Below are 18,976 nucleotides of genomic sequence, written 5' to 3'. Positions count from 1 at the left end.
TAGAAGTATTGTACTATTGGAGTGACGTCGATAAGCCAGTCATATTTGATAAATGTAGAAGTGTGAGTACTTAATAAGCTGCTGGAATTGTGCTAAAAAATAAGTGAAGGCAATTGTCACCATTTTATCGGCCATTTTTAAAAACGGGTATCTGAATTAAAATAGTTAAAGGGGTACTCTGGTCCCTGAAAGTGATGACAGGTTCCTTAACTGGGTAATATGAATAGAAAGGCAAACGCTTTGATGGTAATACTAACAATACCCATTGGTTACCCTGGGAAAAAAAAGTTAATGCCAATACCCTTTCTCTTGGCACATGTTAGTACAAGGTGCTTTATATACAAAATAAAGTACATAAAACTATATAAAAGTAGTGATTGAGAATTACTTATAAACAAAAACTTTGCAACGGTATTAATGTTGCAGTGCTGGGAGGTTAGAATTGGCCTTCTGTGTGTGTCCTATCCATTAGAAAGTTGGAGGAGGAAGTGACAGGATACCTTCCTAGTCCCCACCCTTACTGTACAGTTATCATAGGAAGACCGAGCAGCATCTGGTCCCCGATAAGGGATTGTATTATTGTGGGATTGACATGAATGCCAAAAATTCTCCATGTATAGACATTTACAGTTGCATAGTAAACAGAGCGGGGGCTTCTGAGGGCACAGTAGTGACCAATGTATTTTGGGGTTTGCATATCAAACAGGCACAAATCCAAGGAAAAAAAAAAACACAGATTATAATATAGGCAGGGAAATAGCTGTAGGCTTTACTAAGATAGCAGTCATACACAGACCATGGCATCTAAGACCTCATTCATACGATCCGTGCCGTGATCCAGAGGATGATCGTAGCATGGTTCCCCTAGCCGGGTAGCCCCGCCACCTGTCATCACCTCTAACTATTCACCTACCTCGCCATGTTCCGGACGGCTTACACACGCTCACTGGAAGTGGCCTGGACTACGCTGCCTGGAGAACAAGGCGATCCGCACTAGGACATGTCCAATTTTTACGCTGTGCGGATAGCGTTGGGGGTCAGAGCACAGATCATGTGAATGCTGCATTCACTTTAATGGTTCCTTAAATTTTCCATGGTCGCGGATCCGCGGACAATTTCACGGGACGTGTCATTGCAGCCTAAGGGCCCTATTCCACCGGACAATTATGGTTCAGATTATCGTTAAATCGTTAGAATCTAAACGATAATCGTTCGGTTGAAATGCAGTTAACGATTAACGACCGAACGAGAAATCGTTGATCACTTTTTAAGACCTGGACCTGTTTTTATCGTTGCTCGTTCGCAAAACGTTCGCAAATCGTTTGCATTGAATAAGACATCGTTCGGTCGTTCGCAATAGATACGAATGCAATAGCGAAGAAAAACGATCGCAATTACGATCATAAGTAACGATTATAGTTCCATGAAAATGAGTGAACGTTTTCAGGTCTTTCGCAATAGCGGTCGTTTGAGATCGTTAATCGTTAATGATTATGCGAACGATAATCGTCCGGTGGAATAGGGCCCTAAGGCCTCATTCACTCGATCCGTGCCCCAATCCGGAGGAGGATTGCGGCACGGATCCCCTAGCAGTGCAACCCCCCACATCTGACTACTCACCTACTCCCCTGGTGCCGGCCGGCTTTACGCACTCAGCAGAAGTGGCCTGGACTTCGCTGCCAGGAGAAGAAGGCAGTGTAGTCCAGGCCACTTCTTGTAAACATGTAAGCTGTCCGGCTCAGGGGAGTAGATGAGTAGTCAGATGCGATGACAGGTACGCACATTATGTGCTCCTCTCATCTTTACTGCCAGGCAGCAGGGGGATCCGTGCCACGATCCGCACTAGCACCTATTTTTCCGTTTTGCGGATCGTAATGGGGGCGCAGCACAAATCGTGTGAATGGCTGCATTCACTTGAATTGTTTCTAAAATTGTCCGTGGTCGTAGATCCGTGACCACAGACAAATTTACAGGATGTGTGAATGCAGCCTAAGGGGGGAACCAAAGACCCCTCTACCACAAGACGTCTCCATTATTATAATTGGCACGTGATAGATAAGAGCCGTTAGGGAGTTTGCATTGAAGCCCAGTTACTTCAAACTAGACTTATGAAGACTTGAAGGTTAAGAAGAACTATTAAAAGGGTGTGGAGGTAAAGAATCCAGAATGTTAAAAAAGAAGTTAAAATGGAAAAACTTTTTCGGTTCACAACATAATCATACAATAAAACGTCATCTACTGCAAACGAAAAAGCAGCAAACAGCAAGCCATCGACGAATGCCAAGGAACACATTTGTACTGTTAAGCCCTAATACACTTCATTTGAGCATTTGTTTTATTCCTACAGCTGTCACCGCAGCCCATCTGGGTACCATACATGCTCAATTTGTTAATAGAGAGAACTTTTGATGAGGGAAATTGGTTTCCTGACCCTTGGATCACTCTATATTCTACTGAATACATGGAATCTGCTTTGTGTGCTAATTCATGAAAGTGTTGAAGTGAAAGGTAGTAGGACGCTTAAAGGGGTATTCCACTCAAACATGACTTTTTATATGTTTTTGCCTATGGTGAGACTAACAATTCCTTCCATACTTGTTATTATCTATTCAGTCTCCTTCCTCCATTTCTCAGCTGCTGCTTTTTGCTGAAGACACAAAAATCTGTGTGTGAGCTTTTCTCTCCGTCTCCGCCTCCTCCCTTCTGAGACGGCTCATGTAAACAAGTCCCTGACTGGCTTTATCTGCAAATTTGTAGCTTTTTTTATAATGCTGGGTGGATTAATCTGAGGTCAAGTTTCTGATAAACTCACTAGCATTACAAAGTTGCTACAAAGTTGCAGATAGGGGCTTGTTTACATCATGTGTCTAAAAAGGGAGGGGGGGAGGGAAAGACAAAGAGCAAAGCTCATTCATAGATTTTCGTATTTTCAGCAGAAAGCAGCAGCTCAAAACTGGGAGAAGGAGACTGAATTGGTAATGACAAGTATGGGCAGTTATGAAAAGTTATGTTTTAGCGGAATACTCCTTTAAAGAAGGTGCCCAAGATAAATTTGACTTGACGGCTATATGTGTATCTTTGTAATGTCTGATTCTGTCTATACATGTACTCCCAGAATTATAAAGTGCTGCGGAATATGTTGGCGCCCCTCATCTTATTTGTGGCAGAGAGGTACCATTGCCACCTCTGCACCACCTATAGCGTATTTTTTAATGGGCTAAAAATGAGTCAAAACGCCTGAAATCTTTAGCCAGACAGGTAGCCGTCTAGAGTAGATGTTCCTGTAGTAACAGACCAACCATTGTGCAATGTCAGTGGATTCAGCCTGCGCATTGGTTAATAAATGAATCGCCCCTTTCAGTTGGTTAGATTAGCCCGTGAGGTATCATCGCAACATTATTATAGATTTCTCCACATAGTTTCCAGATCATGTACTTCAAATAAGGTCTGAACTGTTCGTTCGGCTGCAGTTTTGATGCTTACTTACAAGTGATACATTTAGATTCTTTCCAGTGCAGCGTGAGTATTTCGATTGGCCGTCCTCTCAACCATAGTACAGGCTCTGATGTGTAAATTGACTAAAGATGTCCAGATATAAAGTCCCGATGGGAAGATAATTTAAAACGCCTTGATATTCGTCCAGTTCTTCTATTTATGTTCCTCCTTAGAATAATTTGTCTGCAGAATCTACATTTCTAGGGTTGGGTTGTCACCATGTGGCGCACTATAACTGTAAGGTTACGTATGGGGAGATTTATCAAACATGCTGTAAAGTGAAACTGGCTCAGTTGCCCCTAGCAACCAATCAGATTCCACCTTTCATTCCTCACAGACTCTTTGGAAAATGAAAGGTGGAATCTGGTTGCTAGGGGCAACTGAGTCAGTTTCACTTTACACCATGTCTGATAAATCTCCCCCGTTATCTTTAAATGATGGCCGTTTAATGACAGCCTATAACGGCCAATACAGCCTATGGAACCACGGCCATAGTGTATACATACTGTATACACTATGGCCGGGATATCATGCAGCCGCACAGAAAACTGACATGTCTATTTTGTGCGGCCGCTGTTTTGCCATGTGTGAACATGTGAACATGGCCTAAGGATTAGATCACCCCTAAAGTGAGACAGAGAGGGTGTTGTGCTCATCCTCCTTGACCAGACCATCTATGACCATAATAGTAGCCTATGAGGTGGCGAGTTCACTTTAAGAAAAGACAATTGTCACCTTTTCTTAGGGTCTTCAAAGTGATTTGTTTTTTTTCGCACTGTTGTAGAATACCAACCTTTATTGTCTTACATTCGCCTTTTTTTCCACAATGATTAGCAGAACAGTCCTGGAGGAATTGTTAAACTCCACAGCTAAGTTTCATATCGTCATTGTCTGTATCTAATTTGTTAAGTTCTTATATGGAGAAACTTCCAATTCCCGTAGCCCAGGGCACCCACCAGTGAGCGGTCTCCCATATTTCTAGGGACGGCAATGGAAGGTTTGCGGTTAGGGTTAGATCTTTTATTGCCTTGCAAGGGTTAAAGGGGAATTATCAGCAGGTTAAACAAATCATGGGATGCTGAGGAGGAAGGTAAGTCTGTTACCTTCCTCCTTGGCATCGTTCCCGTGCAGTGAGCAGTGTAGTCATATCTCCGGAGCACTGTTAGGAGCACTGCCCCACCCCCAGAGCCCAATGATCTAATGATAATCAATGGATTGGTGCTCTGGGGGCGGGGCAGTGCTCCTTACAGTGCTCTGGACTGAGGATTATACTTGTAACAGCACAGGAACTGCGCAGAGAAGGAAGGTAAGACACATACTTTCCTCCTTAGCGCCCCGTGCGCAGTAGGGGGCTATCAGCAGGTTGATTCGTCTAGTTCCCCTTTAATGGTATCAGGAGTAGGAAGTTTTACAAGCCACACAATGCTTTCTGGGGAAAAAAAACTATGTAAAGAAAAAACAGAGCTGGACCTCTAGTGCCAACTATTGAAGGCCCAATGAAGAGCCCTATAAGCTCTGATAGGTAAATCAAGGTGCTATGTAGAAAGTATAACATAAATATTTAACTTAAAAGGGTACTCCAGCAAAAATCTTTTTCATTCAAGTCCCAACTGGTTATAGAAAGTTATATAGATTTGTAGTTTACTTCTATAATAAAGTATTCCCATACTTATCAGCTGCTGCATGCCCTGCAGGAAGTAGTGTATTCTTTCCAGTCTGACACAGTGCTCTCTGCTGCCACCTCTGTCCGGGACAGGAACTGTCCAGAGCTCTGCTGATGACATAAACCATATACAATGCACTTGTTATCACTCTGTTCAGTATCTCGTCCTGTCTGTGCAGCACATGGATCTCATATAGATTTCAGGACTGACCTGCCAACCGACCCATAGATATATTCTCAGCATTCCATAATAACTTTTCCAACAACTCACCGTGCTGCCCCAAAAAATCTGCTCAATCCATAACATAACACATTTTTTTTTTTTATTGCACTTGGCCATGTGTCATTTTTTTCGGTCCTGGAAGTGGATTTGCTGATGTTGGATTTCTCTTTAACTGTTTCCTGGCCGCTTTGGTGAATGAATAGGAGTATAGATCTGAGCGTTACATCTGGGCGTAGGATGTGGTTAGCCTTTGTCAGCAGAAGAGAAACAAAATTAAAATGTTAATTCTTTCCCTGCTTTGTGGCAGCTACAAAGATCAGGCCTGACGGTAGCAAAATAGTTAAATCACGAGTCCCCTGATCCATGATCGCTCGGTAATTAAAGGGGTTCTCCAGCTAAAATCTTTTTCTTTCAAATCAACTGGTTTCAGAAAGTTATATAGATTTGTAATTTACTTCTATTTAAAATTCTCAAGTCTTCTCATACTTATCAGCTGCTGTATGTCCTGCAGGAAGTGGTGTTTTCTTTTCAGTCTGACACAGTGCTCTTTGCTGCCATCTCTGTCCAAGACAGGAACTGTCCAGAGCAGTAGAAAACCTTTCCTGCTCTGGATGGTTCCTGTCTCGGACAGAGGTGGCAGCAGAAAGCACTGTGTCATTCTGATAAGAATACACCACTTCCTGCAGGACATACAGCAAATGAAAAGTATGGGAAGACTTGTGATTTTTAAATAGAAGTAAATTACAAATCTATATACTGAAACCAGTTGATGTAAAAGAGTTTTTCGCTGACGTACCCCTTTAACAGAGTTGCTTATGTATACACAAGGCACCTTATTCTCACAGTTCTGGCTATGAGACTCCTTCTGTACTGGAGGTGGGCCGGCTCGCCCCCAGTGGTAGGGAATTCCCTCCCCTCTATGACGTGGCTTCATTAGAATCAATAATCTGCTTAATGTCAAGAGACCCTTTAAATAGTAGAGATTTCCTAAAGCAGAGAAGCATTTCCAGTTTGGAGCCAGCTTCACAATAAGCTGATCATAGAGGGGCCATTTTGACACCCCAGAATTCAGATGGGTAAGTTGCTACCAGTCATATATGTCATCTGCAATGATGATAAACCAATGACTTCACATGTATACCATGAAAGCTCAAACAGAGTGGTATCTGATCCTACTTACAGAGGGCGAAGTCCCCTTTAAGGAACTAACGCATTGCTTCCTATGTCACACAAGTCATACAAAGTGCACATTGAGTAACATTGCTGAAGTATTTCACGTTACGGTCTATGACTTACCCAGGGGATGTTTACTTCACTATTACTAAGGGTCATTTGGCATCAGAGAAGAGTTTATGGTCACCATCAAATCTTTTTGTAATTAACTAAGACTTGATAGAAAACAGATCTCCGCCATTACTGCATATTCCTGTGTCTTGGTCTGCAATGTTATGACATGTTCCATTCCTCCTAAGAATGAAATGATACTATATTCGTGACCCTGGATCTTACAAATGTTGCAGAACTAGAACTGCCACCATGCACTAGCAGTCACAGGCCTTAAAGTGTCAGTGCAATTTAAAAAAAACTCTTGATTTGTCAGGGCCTTGGCCCGGAGACCTCTCTAGATCAGCTGAGTGAAGTGCATGGCTGTGCATTAGATCCGACTCATTGCACAAAACAGGATCCATAGACTTTAATGGAGCCCATGTTCTGCCATAAGTTGAGTCTTCCCCGGCTATATCTAACAATTAGTTAGGATCTCAGGACCGATCAAAATGTTGGCATGTCGGATGTATAAAGGAGAAGTCCAGCGATTTAAAAAGCTGACAGCTGGCAGAGGCAGGGGAAAGTTTGATAATAAGTACAAACTTACCTCTCCCCCATGCCCGCAGGTGAGTGGCGGGACCAGCCTCGGCACCCCCTGCTCAGCTATGGGATCTCTGGGGTGTACACATCACGACCCGGCTGATGGACTGGCCGCTCAGTCAGTCAGGGGCGGGAGGCTGCTCTAGTCACTGATTGGCTAAGCAGCCAGTCCATCAGCCGAGACAGGGATTTTCCCCTGGGGTCCAGAGGCCGATCCCGCCACTCAACACAGGCACGCCGGACTTCTGATATAATGTATTTAAATGACAGCAATGGTCGAAAGGCATGCATGCAGTTGTAGTATAGCAACATCTGGAAAGCCAAAAGTTGGAGAGTAATGCCTGAGGCATTAAATATCTTTAGTAGAAGCAGCCATAAAAATGGAGTCTGGATGGATCCATGCTAAAGAAGCCATGCATTCTCCAGACCAGACTGGGTCACCTTGCCAAATAAGAGCCTCGTGGACATCTAACCATGCTTTTGATTTCTTTTTAGTGTTCACAGTTACAGCAATGCAATTGATATGAGTTTCAAAGTGACTCTGTTCCCCCCCCCCCCGCCCCCCCCGCCCTTAAACCTCTTGTACGTTCGGATAGCTGCTTTTAATTCAAGATCTGTCCTGGGCACCGTTTGTCAGGTGATGCAGTTATTGTCCTAAAAAACAACTTTTAAACTTGCAGCCCTGTGTCAAATTGGCATGGCCTAGAGTGTCTGTGCCCTAGACCTGCACCACCTCTCCCTCCCTCCTTCCCGCCCTCTTCACCATCTGGATTTCTCCTATTCATCACTTGTCTGAACATTGCACATATGCTGGATCGGTAAGGCACATGTACAGTTTTCAGACAAGTGATGAATAGGAGAAATCCTGCCAGTGGCATTCCTAATGTTGAAGAGGGCGGGGAGGACGGACAGAGGGGCATTGCAAGCCTAGGACAAAGACACTCTAGGCCACGCCAATTTAACACAGGGCTGCAAGTTTAAAAGTTGTTTTTTAGGACAATAACTGCATCACCTGCCAAATGGACCCCAGGACAGATCTTGGATTAAAAGCAGCTATCTGAAGGTACAGGTGGTTTGGGGGGGCAGGGTTTATTCACCTAACCACAGGATAACTAGTTGATCCCACTGATGGAACTCCCACCAATCCTGAGAACAAAGGTCGATTGTCCCCTGAATAAATGGGGCGCTCCATTCACTTCTGAATATTGCGGAGCTCAGCAATGTTTGGAGTGCCGGCATCGGGATTGGTGGGGGGTATAGCAATGCAATTGTACAGCTCTCTCTATGCCTTTAAAGTGCTACAATCATTTGAAAAAAAATTGACATTTTTAATCCTTACTAAGTGTTTGATATAGTTGGGGGAAGATACAACTCATTGCAAAATACAGGCTCCATTTTAAGTCTATGGAAACTGTTTCATGCAGGTGGCGAGCCAGGGTGTGAAGTGCACAGCCACGTACTTCACCCAGCTATATCTGAAGATTAGATATTGGAAAAAAATCAACTGCATATATACTTGAATTTACAATGACCCCAGCTTTTTTTAAAGGGGTTATCCGGGTAACAAAAACAATATTCTAAACAATTCCTCTTCCCAATACTACCCTATGTTTAATATACATGTATAATCTTGTACCCTTTACCTGTTTTTTTCTCATTCTTATTTCCTCTATTCTGGATCCAATCTGATCACACTCAGGTCCCACTTCCCCCTCCCTTTGTAGTCACTAGACATGTGACCTCCTCTCTGGGGGCTGGGTTAGCTGTCTATTGATTTGGTAACCCGACCCGCAGGAGACAATCTACATCATCTTCATGCACCTGTGCTGCTTCTATAGACTTACATGTGTCCCTGAGCCTAGGTTTCTGTAATATGAAAAGCTATAGTTCAATCTCTGCTTGCTTGAACCTGCATATGTACCTGTCTTTGTATCACAGCTCTGTATATTGTAAGTGTTATAGATGTTCTTAGAGTCTGGATGGAACTTGAATGTTTTCATTCACAGTCAGCAAGCAGAGATATAAACCTACACTACACCCCCCAGCAAACAGATGCCCATTATGCAGCACATAGCTTCATCATACGCGCATCAGCTCTGCTACATCATCAGCTAGTAAGGAATACATACTGGAGTGACATGATGCAAAATCAGTGGAAAAAACAGTCGTGGTTTACTGTGCAATAGTAATGACAGCAGTGGGCAGGAAAGAAAACTAAGGGGGCGAGTACACAAACGGACCAATCAGGGAAATGCATGATGGGAAATGTAGTTTTCTGGACAGCGCCATCTTGGATATAGATAGTCTTTTAGAAAAACTTGTAACTCAGGAATGGCAGCAGCTAGAAAGACAGGAGATGGCTCAAAATACTCAGGGCGACTTGGTGAGTAAGACCAGCTAGCATTTAATTTTTTGGCTCTTAGGTGGATAACCCCTTTAATTATGGAAAAATAGGACCCTTGCATTTATGTAGCTTATAGTCCAATAACTACACATTACTTCATCTGTGGACACCTGTAACCATAACACGCTATTTCTTTGCTAAGAGAGTGTGATGAAAAATTGTAAAAATATATTCAGAATTACGACTTTTAAAAAAAATTATATTTTATAGACTGATTGTATCCTGGGATATTACAGACTCTAAATAACATCCCAGGACTTAGTGTATATATATATATATATATATATATATATATATATATATACACCACTAACCCAGCTGGGAAGGATTATTGCCTAAAACAAGTGATTTTTGGAAATACAAAGTATATGCGCCAAAGTGAATAGTGTTATGGATAAATGGATGGAGATGAGTTATTAATCTAAAAGCTACGCTAATGGTGAAGTTGGCGTGAATGTTGCCTATGTTTCCAGCAGCCTGATTCCTCTGTTCCTAATTATGATTCAGCCCCTATGTTTGTCTATGACCACATGTTGTTTATTAATGAACATTTCTTATAGATTAAATGTTGGTTTTTTTATTCTTTGCAGCATTGAAGAGGTCTTTTGAGGTGGAGGAGGTCGACCAATCTCCGAACCCCTCTGTCCCGCCACGCAGAACTCCAAACCCACTGCTAAGAGGTGCAGCGGCACAGAAATTCCAGGACCCAAGCGCTAGAAATGAACCACATATGAGACATGCAGACATCGGTGGGCAGAGGTCTCCTAAGTCATCTCTAAGACGTATTGAATTGTCTGGATCCCGGCACCCTGAACCTATGTCAAGGCGAACAGAGATTTCCATTGACATCTCATCCAAGCAGGTGGAAAATTCTGCCCCTGCAATGTCAAGGTTTGGTTTGAAGAGGGCTGAACTGTCTGGGCATAAACCACCAGAACCACCAAGAAGAGCGGAGATCTCTTTGGGAAAACCACACGATCTCCGAGGAGAGTCCCCAAGTTCTAAAATACCTGAATTGAACCAAAGGAAAGTAGAAGAACCCAATGCCAAAAGAATTGAGATCCAGGTGCCTAAATCTCCCGAAGTCCTCCCAGTCAAGCAGGTTGAAAACTCCATTCCAACATCGAGTGTTCTTCACCATCCACCAGAACCCAAACCACAACCTGTCCAGATAGAGATCCAACAGAGGACCCCTGAGGGTAAGTGATGTCTCCTTCATCCTATCATGTCATTATATCTTCCTTTCCCCTTACTTGTGGATGGGACACAAGGTTTTGGCTCAGGGGCAGACACAGACCCCAGGGGGCCCTGGTGCTATCATAGGCTGTACAACTCTAACTTTATTTAATTGTCACCCTAAAAGGGATTGTCTATCCATTAAATATTGATTATAATAAGAGCTCAGAATGGTGGAAAATAAAACAGGAAGACATTTCTGATTCTCTGCCGTTCCTGTCCCAATTTTCCAGTCCCTCACCAGTTTTTTTCTTCCTGGCTCCCCTTGACATTAACATGTGACCACTGCCACCAGTCTCTAGTAGTGCTGGGTTTCCATTGCTGTCAGTTATTGGCTATAATGGTCACATGTCCATGTTTGGAGGTACCAGGAAATAGAAACCAGCAAATTCCTGGGAAGCATTGGCATGGGAGTGGTAGTTGAGGTAAGGTGGGTATAACGTCTTTTATCATTTTCCACCATTCTGAACTTTTTTAAAGAAAATTAAAATAATCCCTTTAAGATGACCATCCACATAAGGGAACAATTGTCTAAACCTGTTAATTTCTGACTGATGATCACACATGTATGGGAACCTCTTGAGCAGAGATGAGCGAACTTGCAGTAAGTTTGGCCAAACTCAAATCTGATGGCTCTGCAATTGATTGCTTTAGTCTGCAACCGGGAAAAGTCCAGGAAGACTAGGACTATATCCATCAGTTTGTGGTTTGGCCAAACTTACACTGATCTCTATTCCTAAGTATTCCTAGTGTTTCAGCATGTTGGATTCCAACATGGCTGATCCTTTGTTCTCAAAATTTATAAGCCACTGCCAGAGGGTTCTGCCAGCTCATTCCCTAGTAAAGTGAACATGGATGCTCGGCTGAGCTGGGTATGCATCTAAAGTGGAGAGCTGGGAGAAATAGCTGACAGGTACATCGTGTGTATGGCCAGCTGTAGAGTACCACAACCTGGCAATGTGAACAGGGTCCTACCATGGTTAAGTAATGCAAATGAATTCTAGGGGATTAACTTTGAAAAAAAAGTTATTTATTATTGGTATTATGGTAACAGATCAAAATTTTAACATTGAAGATCTAATTTGATGCAGTTTTCCTCTACTAGAGTATAAGCCTGTATGCATAACCTGACACCAGTTTTTTTGCTGTTGTTGCTCGTGCGGCGCCAGACTGATCTCAATGACAATCTCCCATTTACTATCAATTACTCCTCCTGCATTGACTCCATTACTAGTTCAAGCAGTACAAGGACTTGTTCTAGAATATTCCTATATTATATTATATTCTTTACATTATATTTCTATTGCGGTTTGTTTCCTTTTGTATTAAATGTTTGCCTTGATCCAGCAGAGGCAAAGAGACTTGTGTCTCTGATGTAAAGCGTAAAATTACATTTCTAATTGATAGACGACAAAGTTTAAATGAATTAAAGGAGTTTTTTTATGTTTTTTTTGTTGTTTTATCATAGGTCTGAGGATTAATCAGATTTGTTACATTGGGTCGCTCTTTGCACATATTGCACCATACGATTAATGAATAACCTTCAAAGAATGCCATGTCCACACTTCCAAAAAGGTCTCATTGTTCAGCTGACATGTCACATGACTCTTACTGGTGTTCAGTAACATATAGGGCTCATTTTTGTGCCGTGACCCCAGAGAGATAGGTCACGGATAGACAATAAGTGATTCGTTCTTCTTCCTCTGTAGTTTTAATCACTTTGAATTATATAAAGTGATGTTAGAGGCTTCAAAAGTAATTGACTTAAAGGGGCTTAAAATTTTTTTTTCTTTTTTTGAAAACATAACTCATCCCTGTATTTTCTGCCTCTTTGGGATTCTCCACTCTAAGGGCCCTATTCCACCGGACGATTATCGTTTAGATTATCGTTAAATCGTTCGAATCTAAACAATAATCGTTCGGTTGAAATGCAGTTAACGATTAACGACCAAACGAGAAATCGTTGATCGCTTTATAAGACCTGGACCTATTTTTATCGTTGCTCGTTCGCAAAACGTTCGCAAATCGTTCGCATTGAATAAGACGTAGTTCGGTCGTTTGCAATAGATACGAACGCAATAGCGAATAAATAGCGAAGAAAAACTGCCGCAATTACGATCATAAGTAACGATTATCGTTCCATGGAAATGAGTGAACGTTTTCAGGTCTTTTGCAATAGCGGTCATTTGAGATCGTTAATCGTTAAAGATTATGCAAACGATAATCGTCCAGTGGAATAGGGCCCTAAGTGCTGTGAGGACGTTGCATACATTATGGCCGTGACCCTGCAGCCAGTCATTGGCCTTAGTGGTCATGTGCCATTCATGCAGAAACTGTTCATAAATGGCTTAAGGAACATGACAGAGAGTTCCACCTCCACTTAAAGGGGTTATCCAGCGCTACAAAAACATGGCCACTTCTGTTGTCTCCAGGTCAGGTGTGGTTTGCAATTAAGCTCTATTTACTTCAATGGAATTGAGTTTCAAAACCCCACCCAATCTGGAGACAACAGTAGGGGGAAAGTGGCCATGTTTTTGTAGCGCTGGATAACCCCTTTAAATGGTCTGTTAATATTGTCTTTGTGCATGATACCTTAGGCACTATGGAAGGTCTTGTGGAGTTACTACATCCATGGGTCAGAACTGGGATTCCCTGCACCGATGCCGCCCTATTTGTGTGTTGAACTTAAAGTGAATGTACTGATGGTACATTCGCTTTAAGCAGGTGAATTTAAAGTGAATGTACCATCAGATATATTGTTTTTTGGGGGATTAATGGATTGGCACCTGCACGGGGATGCTGGTGGTGTGGTCCTTTTTTAAACCACTGCCCGGTTACTGCACATGGCACTGGTCTATTCCACAAGCACCGGTCAGGCACAGAGCACTGGGGCAGGACCGCCAGCCCCCAGTGTGACGAAACACACTGGGGGCCGGCACACTGGGCGGGCCTGCCCCCAGTGCTCTGTACTGGGCCGGTGCTCGGAAATAGACCGGCGCTGTGCACAGGAGTCAAGCGGCAGTTTACAAAAGGACCATGTCACCGGCAGTCCTGCATCGGTGCCGACCCGTTAAGGTAAGAAACCCAAGTGATGTATCTGATGGTACATTCACTTTAATCTTGTGGTATATTTATAGATATAGTCCCAGATCTAAGGCATGCAGGATTACAATACAAATAGATACCAAACCAGTTCATATGTTTGGAAACCCCGATTGATTGTTAAAACATATAATAATGATGTGGCTTCCAGATTCCCAGTTAACCATTATCCACTCATATCCTTTACTTCTTCTGGAAATGTGCACGGTGTACCCATTGAACTCCCAGTAAAGAGTAAAACACTCACACAGTAAGGAAAAAGTTAGTTGAGGAATATTGGCTTTGATTGCAAAATGATCTATGTCTAAGGGACTAAAGGGGAGGGGGTGCGCTGGGACATCTGACCTAGTGAGTCATGAAACCTACCCAGTAAGCTGGGAATTCTGCTGTACTGGGAGGAGATTGGAAACTTTGGCCGTATACTACAATCAAAGCCCTTTCCTGGCCAATCGCAGCCTCAACGCATCTTGTCACATTGCTTGTTTTATTGTATTATTTGGCAGATTTTAGTGGAGTGGAAACATTACTGAGTAATGGCAACTTTGATCGTTGTTTTGGAGAACTTCAATCAGTAGTAGGAATATTAGATATCGGAAAGGTGGCTGAAATGAGGGGCTTTTCTACACAGCAATTCATCTAGATAGCCAGCCATTGATTTGGTTAAATTTGACAGACAGCCCATTTAGAGTAAATTGTTGTCAAAGACTTTGTTAAAGGGGTATTCCACTCAAACATAACTTTTCACATGCTGTTATTATGTATTCAGTCTCCTTCCCACAGTTCTGAGCAGCTGCTTTCTGCTGAAAACACAAAAATCTGTGTGTGAGTTTTTCTCTACGTCCCCGTCTCCTCCGTTATGAGACGGCTGTTGTAAACAACAAAGTTGCAGATAGGGACTTGTTTACATCAGTCTCTTGGAAGGGAGGTCGGAGGAGGGGGAGACAGGGAGAAAATCTCACACACAGTTTTTTGTGTCTTTAGCTGAAAGCAGCAGCTCAGAACTGGAGAAAGAAACCTTAATAGATAATAACTAACTTAAGTATGGAATGAATTGTTAGTTTCACCATGGGCAACAACACATCAAAAGTGATGTTTGAGCGGAATACCGCTTTAAGACTCCAGTACAGTCACTAGTGCATGGGTCTCCAAACTGCGGCCCTCCAGCTGTTGCAATACTACATTTCCCATTATGCCAAATCCAAAGCTTTAGCTGTCCAGGCATGATGGGAATTGTGGTTTTGCAACAGCTGGAGGGCTGCAGTTTGGAGACCCATGATCTAGTGCATGGTTGTCAAACTGGTGGTCCTCCAGCTGTTTCGGAACTATAATTCCCATCATGCTTGGACAAATCTTTGGCTGTCCATGCATGATGGGAATTGTATTTCCGCATAAGCTGAAGGGCTGCCAATTTGACACCTCTGATGGAATTGTCAAGTGAATAGGTTATACATGCATTTAGGTTATCACCTTATCCATTATCCTGTGGAATGGATCAGAATACCCCTTAAGGGATAATATTTCTTTCACTCAACTCAATCATAAGTATGCATGTTCAAATTGTCCAAGCTTGCATGTTTACTTAAATGGGAAGAGGGGAATAAGTTACCACCAGACATCTCTGATAGCAGCTTCTTTCCTGTGGGAACAAAGTATCGAGCTGAAATCCAACATGCTCAATGAGCCAATGCTGCTGAAATCAGTGAGCTCGGGTGACTTTTTTCAAGTGTATTTACACTTGAATCTACACTGAAGATAGTGGATCGAGCAGGCTTAAAGGGGTTATCCTGACTTCGGGTCCTATTACATGGAGCGATAATCTGCTGAATCAATATAGCTTCATTTAATAAAGACAATGTACAGCTGCAGAGCCGATTACTGTTGTTTAACAAGTTTAAAAATCATTGCTATGTGTAAAAGTGATGGAAGGCCGGCAACTGATGACAGTGTAAAGTAAAATATTAAAGATTATACTTACCTATCCAGGCTCCGGTGTCCTGCTCTCTGTTCCCCACTCACTAGAGCCACCGCTGAGTCTTTTAAAGTCACGGCCAGTGATTGGCTGAGTGGCCTGTCACTGCATAGTTTCAACGGTGGCTGCGGTTAGCGGGGAACAGAGTGCAGGACACCGAGGAGTGTGGACAGGTAAGTATAATCTTTATTACTTTGTAAGGGCTGCACGGACATCGCTAACGATATATATATATACACACAGCCCTTGCTGCACGATAATTGAGCCGTGTAATAGGCTCTGTAAGCGAGCGCCAATCTAGCAGATCAGTGCTTGCTTACTGTGTTAATCGGGACGTGTAATAGGGCCCTAAGGGTTTGGTCATCCACTTGGCAAATGAGATTCAATTTGGATAAATGTATGTGAGTAATGTGAAGACAAGTTCTGCATTAGGATACTAAGAATCTGCATGCATCATTTGTTCTAGGGGAGGTAGAACTGGAAGTCACTGGTAAAGGACTTGGGTGTACTTGTAGAAAATAGACTACAGAACAGCATGCAGTGTCAATCTACAATGTGGTTGTGGATAGAGATGTTCACGTATAGATAGCCAGCTTCCTGTGTTGTACTCTGAATAAAGGACACTGAAACCATTAACCAGAGTCAACAAAAGAAATAGAATATCAAAGAAGAACTTAAAAAACTACAGAAGGCATACAGGGGCTGACCAAATGAGGCTGCCGCTTTCATTTTCTGAGAATTGTGTTAAAGTATTTTCACTATGGACAGTTCTATATGAATTTATATTTAGAATGATTTTCTAGTATATTTTATGTTTATGTTTTATTTGTTCATGATTCACAAGTTAGATTGTAGGTTGAACTCTCCAAAATCATTGAGTTTGTTCTGGCCCCCAGGAGGTTAAGTGAAGGTGCCATGCGTCTCCAGGAGGTTAAGTGGGGATGCTAGGTGCCCCTACTTAAGCCTCCCTGGGAGCCAGACAGTAAAAGCCAGTTTGTTTCAAACCACTTCCTGTCAAACTGAACTGTTGATCAGAATGATTGCGAAATGGACAAACCAAACCTCTACTTGTTACCCCTCCCCCTTCCCCATGAGCCACAGCAAAAATGCCCTCCTGTCTTGGATCTGGTTTGTCTATGTATTACACGGTAAGCCTTTAAGCCAGCCAAACCTGTCCATTTTAGGAGGAGTGACCGACTGCGTAATGCGTCCCAACTCTTCCCTGAGGTCATGTCAGACCGAGAAGAACTGGACATGTTGGAGTTCACCTGTTAGCAGCTTACACCCTGCTCTCTCCACTCAGGACACTCAGGAAGTTATCAGCTGTTTTCTGTGGGAAGTAAGCTGATGACCGTAGCTGCTTTCAAATTAAAGGGGTTTCCAGTGATGAATGAACACCCTTAAAGGGGTATTCATCTCATTAAGTTAAGTTCCTTTTACACAAGCCGATCATCGGCAAAGGGCGTTGCTAGGAACGCTCATTTGGCCAATAATCTGCCCATGTGAAATTGTGGGGAAAATGATCGTTCGTCGACTGATCACATCTTTTGTGCGGCTTCAATATTTATTCATATTGGCCGCAAACCTCTCTGTGGAAACAGTGTCCGATAGCAATACATTTAAATGGCCGCACAGAAAATTTACAATGATCACTGGGCTCGCCCGATTGATTGTGCCTTGTAAAGGTGCTGCCAAGTGCTGATCTCATGGATCGGTGCTCGCTTGTGCCCTTGAACTGCCCCATGTCGTATAAAAAGACCCTTACCCCCTATCCGTAGGATAAGATATAACAACCACTGGGATCCTCACTGATCCTGAGAATGGGAACATAATGGTTCCCAGAATGAATAAGTCAGACCACACGTGTGCGACCATCCCTCCATTCTTTGTCTTTGCCAAACATTGAACTCAGATATGTTTGATATGATTCTCTGGATCTGTGGGCGTTCCAGTGGTTGGACCCTACCAACCATCTTGTTAGGGGATAATGTTATGACATGGGACTATCCCTTTAAGTAAGGTTGTACAGTTTTATCCAGGAACTGAAATATTTGCGATTAAAGAATACTATAGGGAGAACGGTACAATACGTTCCACCACCTGGTCAACATCATAAATGTTTTAATGTTCTGTTTTCACAAGTATTTTCCGTCCCTCTTTCATCCAAAAAAAAAAAAAAAAAAAGGAATAGTTCCCATTGGAGTAAGTTATTTCCTACTCTCTCATTGTTGGCATCTTAAAGGGGTTTTCCAGGTTATTAAAAAAAAAAACTAAACTGCAGCCTGCCAGAACTGTAAAATTACAATGTGCAGCATACTCACCTTGCTGTTCCGCCCTGCGTCCTCGTCTTACTTACCTTCATCATACGCTCTCCTGAGGCTGCTGATGACATCACTAATGCCCTGTAGCCTCACTGATTGGCTGTTGGCTGCATCATTGCTGTAAGTAAATTTTTAAAAAAAAGGGCCCGGGGTGGAATAGAGAGTTGATGCTGGACTGGGAAAGAAGAGTATGGGTTTGCTATTTTTGAGCTTTTAGGGTACCTTCACACGTACCGGATTTGCAGCGGAGTTCACGCTGCGAGTTTGCAGCGAAAACCGCTGCAAATCCATGTAGTGTGAAGTTCTATGGGGTTACATATTCCCAGCAGAATTTTCATTCCGCTGCCAGTATGTAACCCGGCCCCTTTAACCCCCCGCTCCCCACAGCCCCCGGCCCGGAGCATAAATCACCTGCTCGGCACCGCGGCTGTGTGTAAGGGCCCTATTCCACGGGACGATTAACATTCGCATAATCGTTAACGATAAACGATCCAAACGACCGCTATTACGAAAGACCTGAAATCGTTCACCCATTTACATGGAAAGATAATCGTTACTTATGATCGTTTTTGCGGTCGTCTTGTCGTCGCTATTGCGTTTGTCACTACTGCAAACGACCGAACGACGTCTTATTCAATGCGAATGATTTCCGAACGAACAACTATAAAAATAGGTCCAGGTCTTATTAAACGATCAA

General features: G+C 42.8%; 1 protein-coding gene across 4 annotated transcripts in view; it reads left to right on the top strand.

The window, feature by feature from the left end:
- Nucleotides 1-18,976, top strand: part of SEPTIN9 (septin 9) — a 191,159-nt gene that overhangs the window by 92,479 nt on the left and 79,704 nt on the right. For all 4 annotated transcript variants that reach the window (XM_069951615.1, XM_069951614.1, XM_069951618.1 and 1 more), the window contains one exon: nt 10,242-10,850. In XM_069951615.1, coding sequence (XP_069807716.1) covers nt 10,242-10,850 — 609 coding nt within the window. The remainder of the gene's footprint in view (nt 1-10,241; nt 10,851-18,976) is intronic.

Source organism: Dendropsophus ebraccatus, chromosome 14, assembly GCF_027789765.1.
Source record: "Dendropsophus ebraccatus isolate aDenEbr1 chromosome 14, aDenEbr1.pat, whole genome shotgun sequence".
NCBI classification, from domain to species: Eukaryota; Metazoa; Chordata; class Amphibia; order Anura; family Hylidae; genus Dendropsophus; species Dendropsophus ebraccatus.
This window is presented reverse-complemented; position numbering and strand designations above follow the sequence as displayed.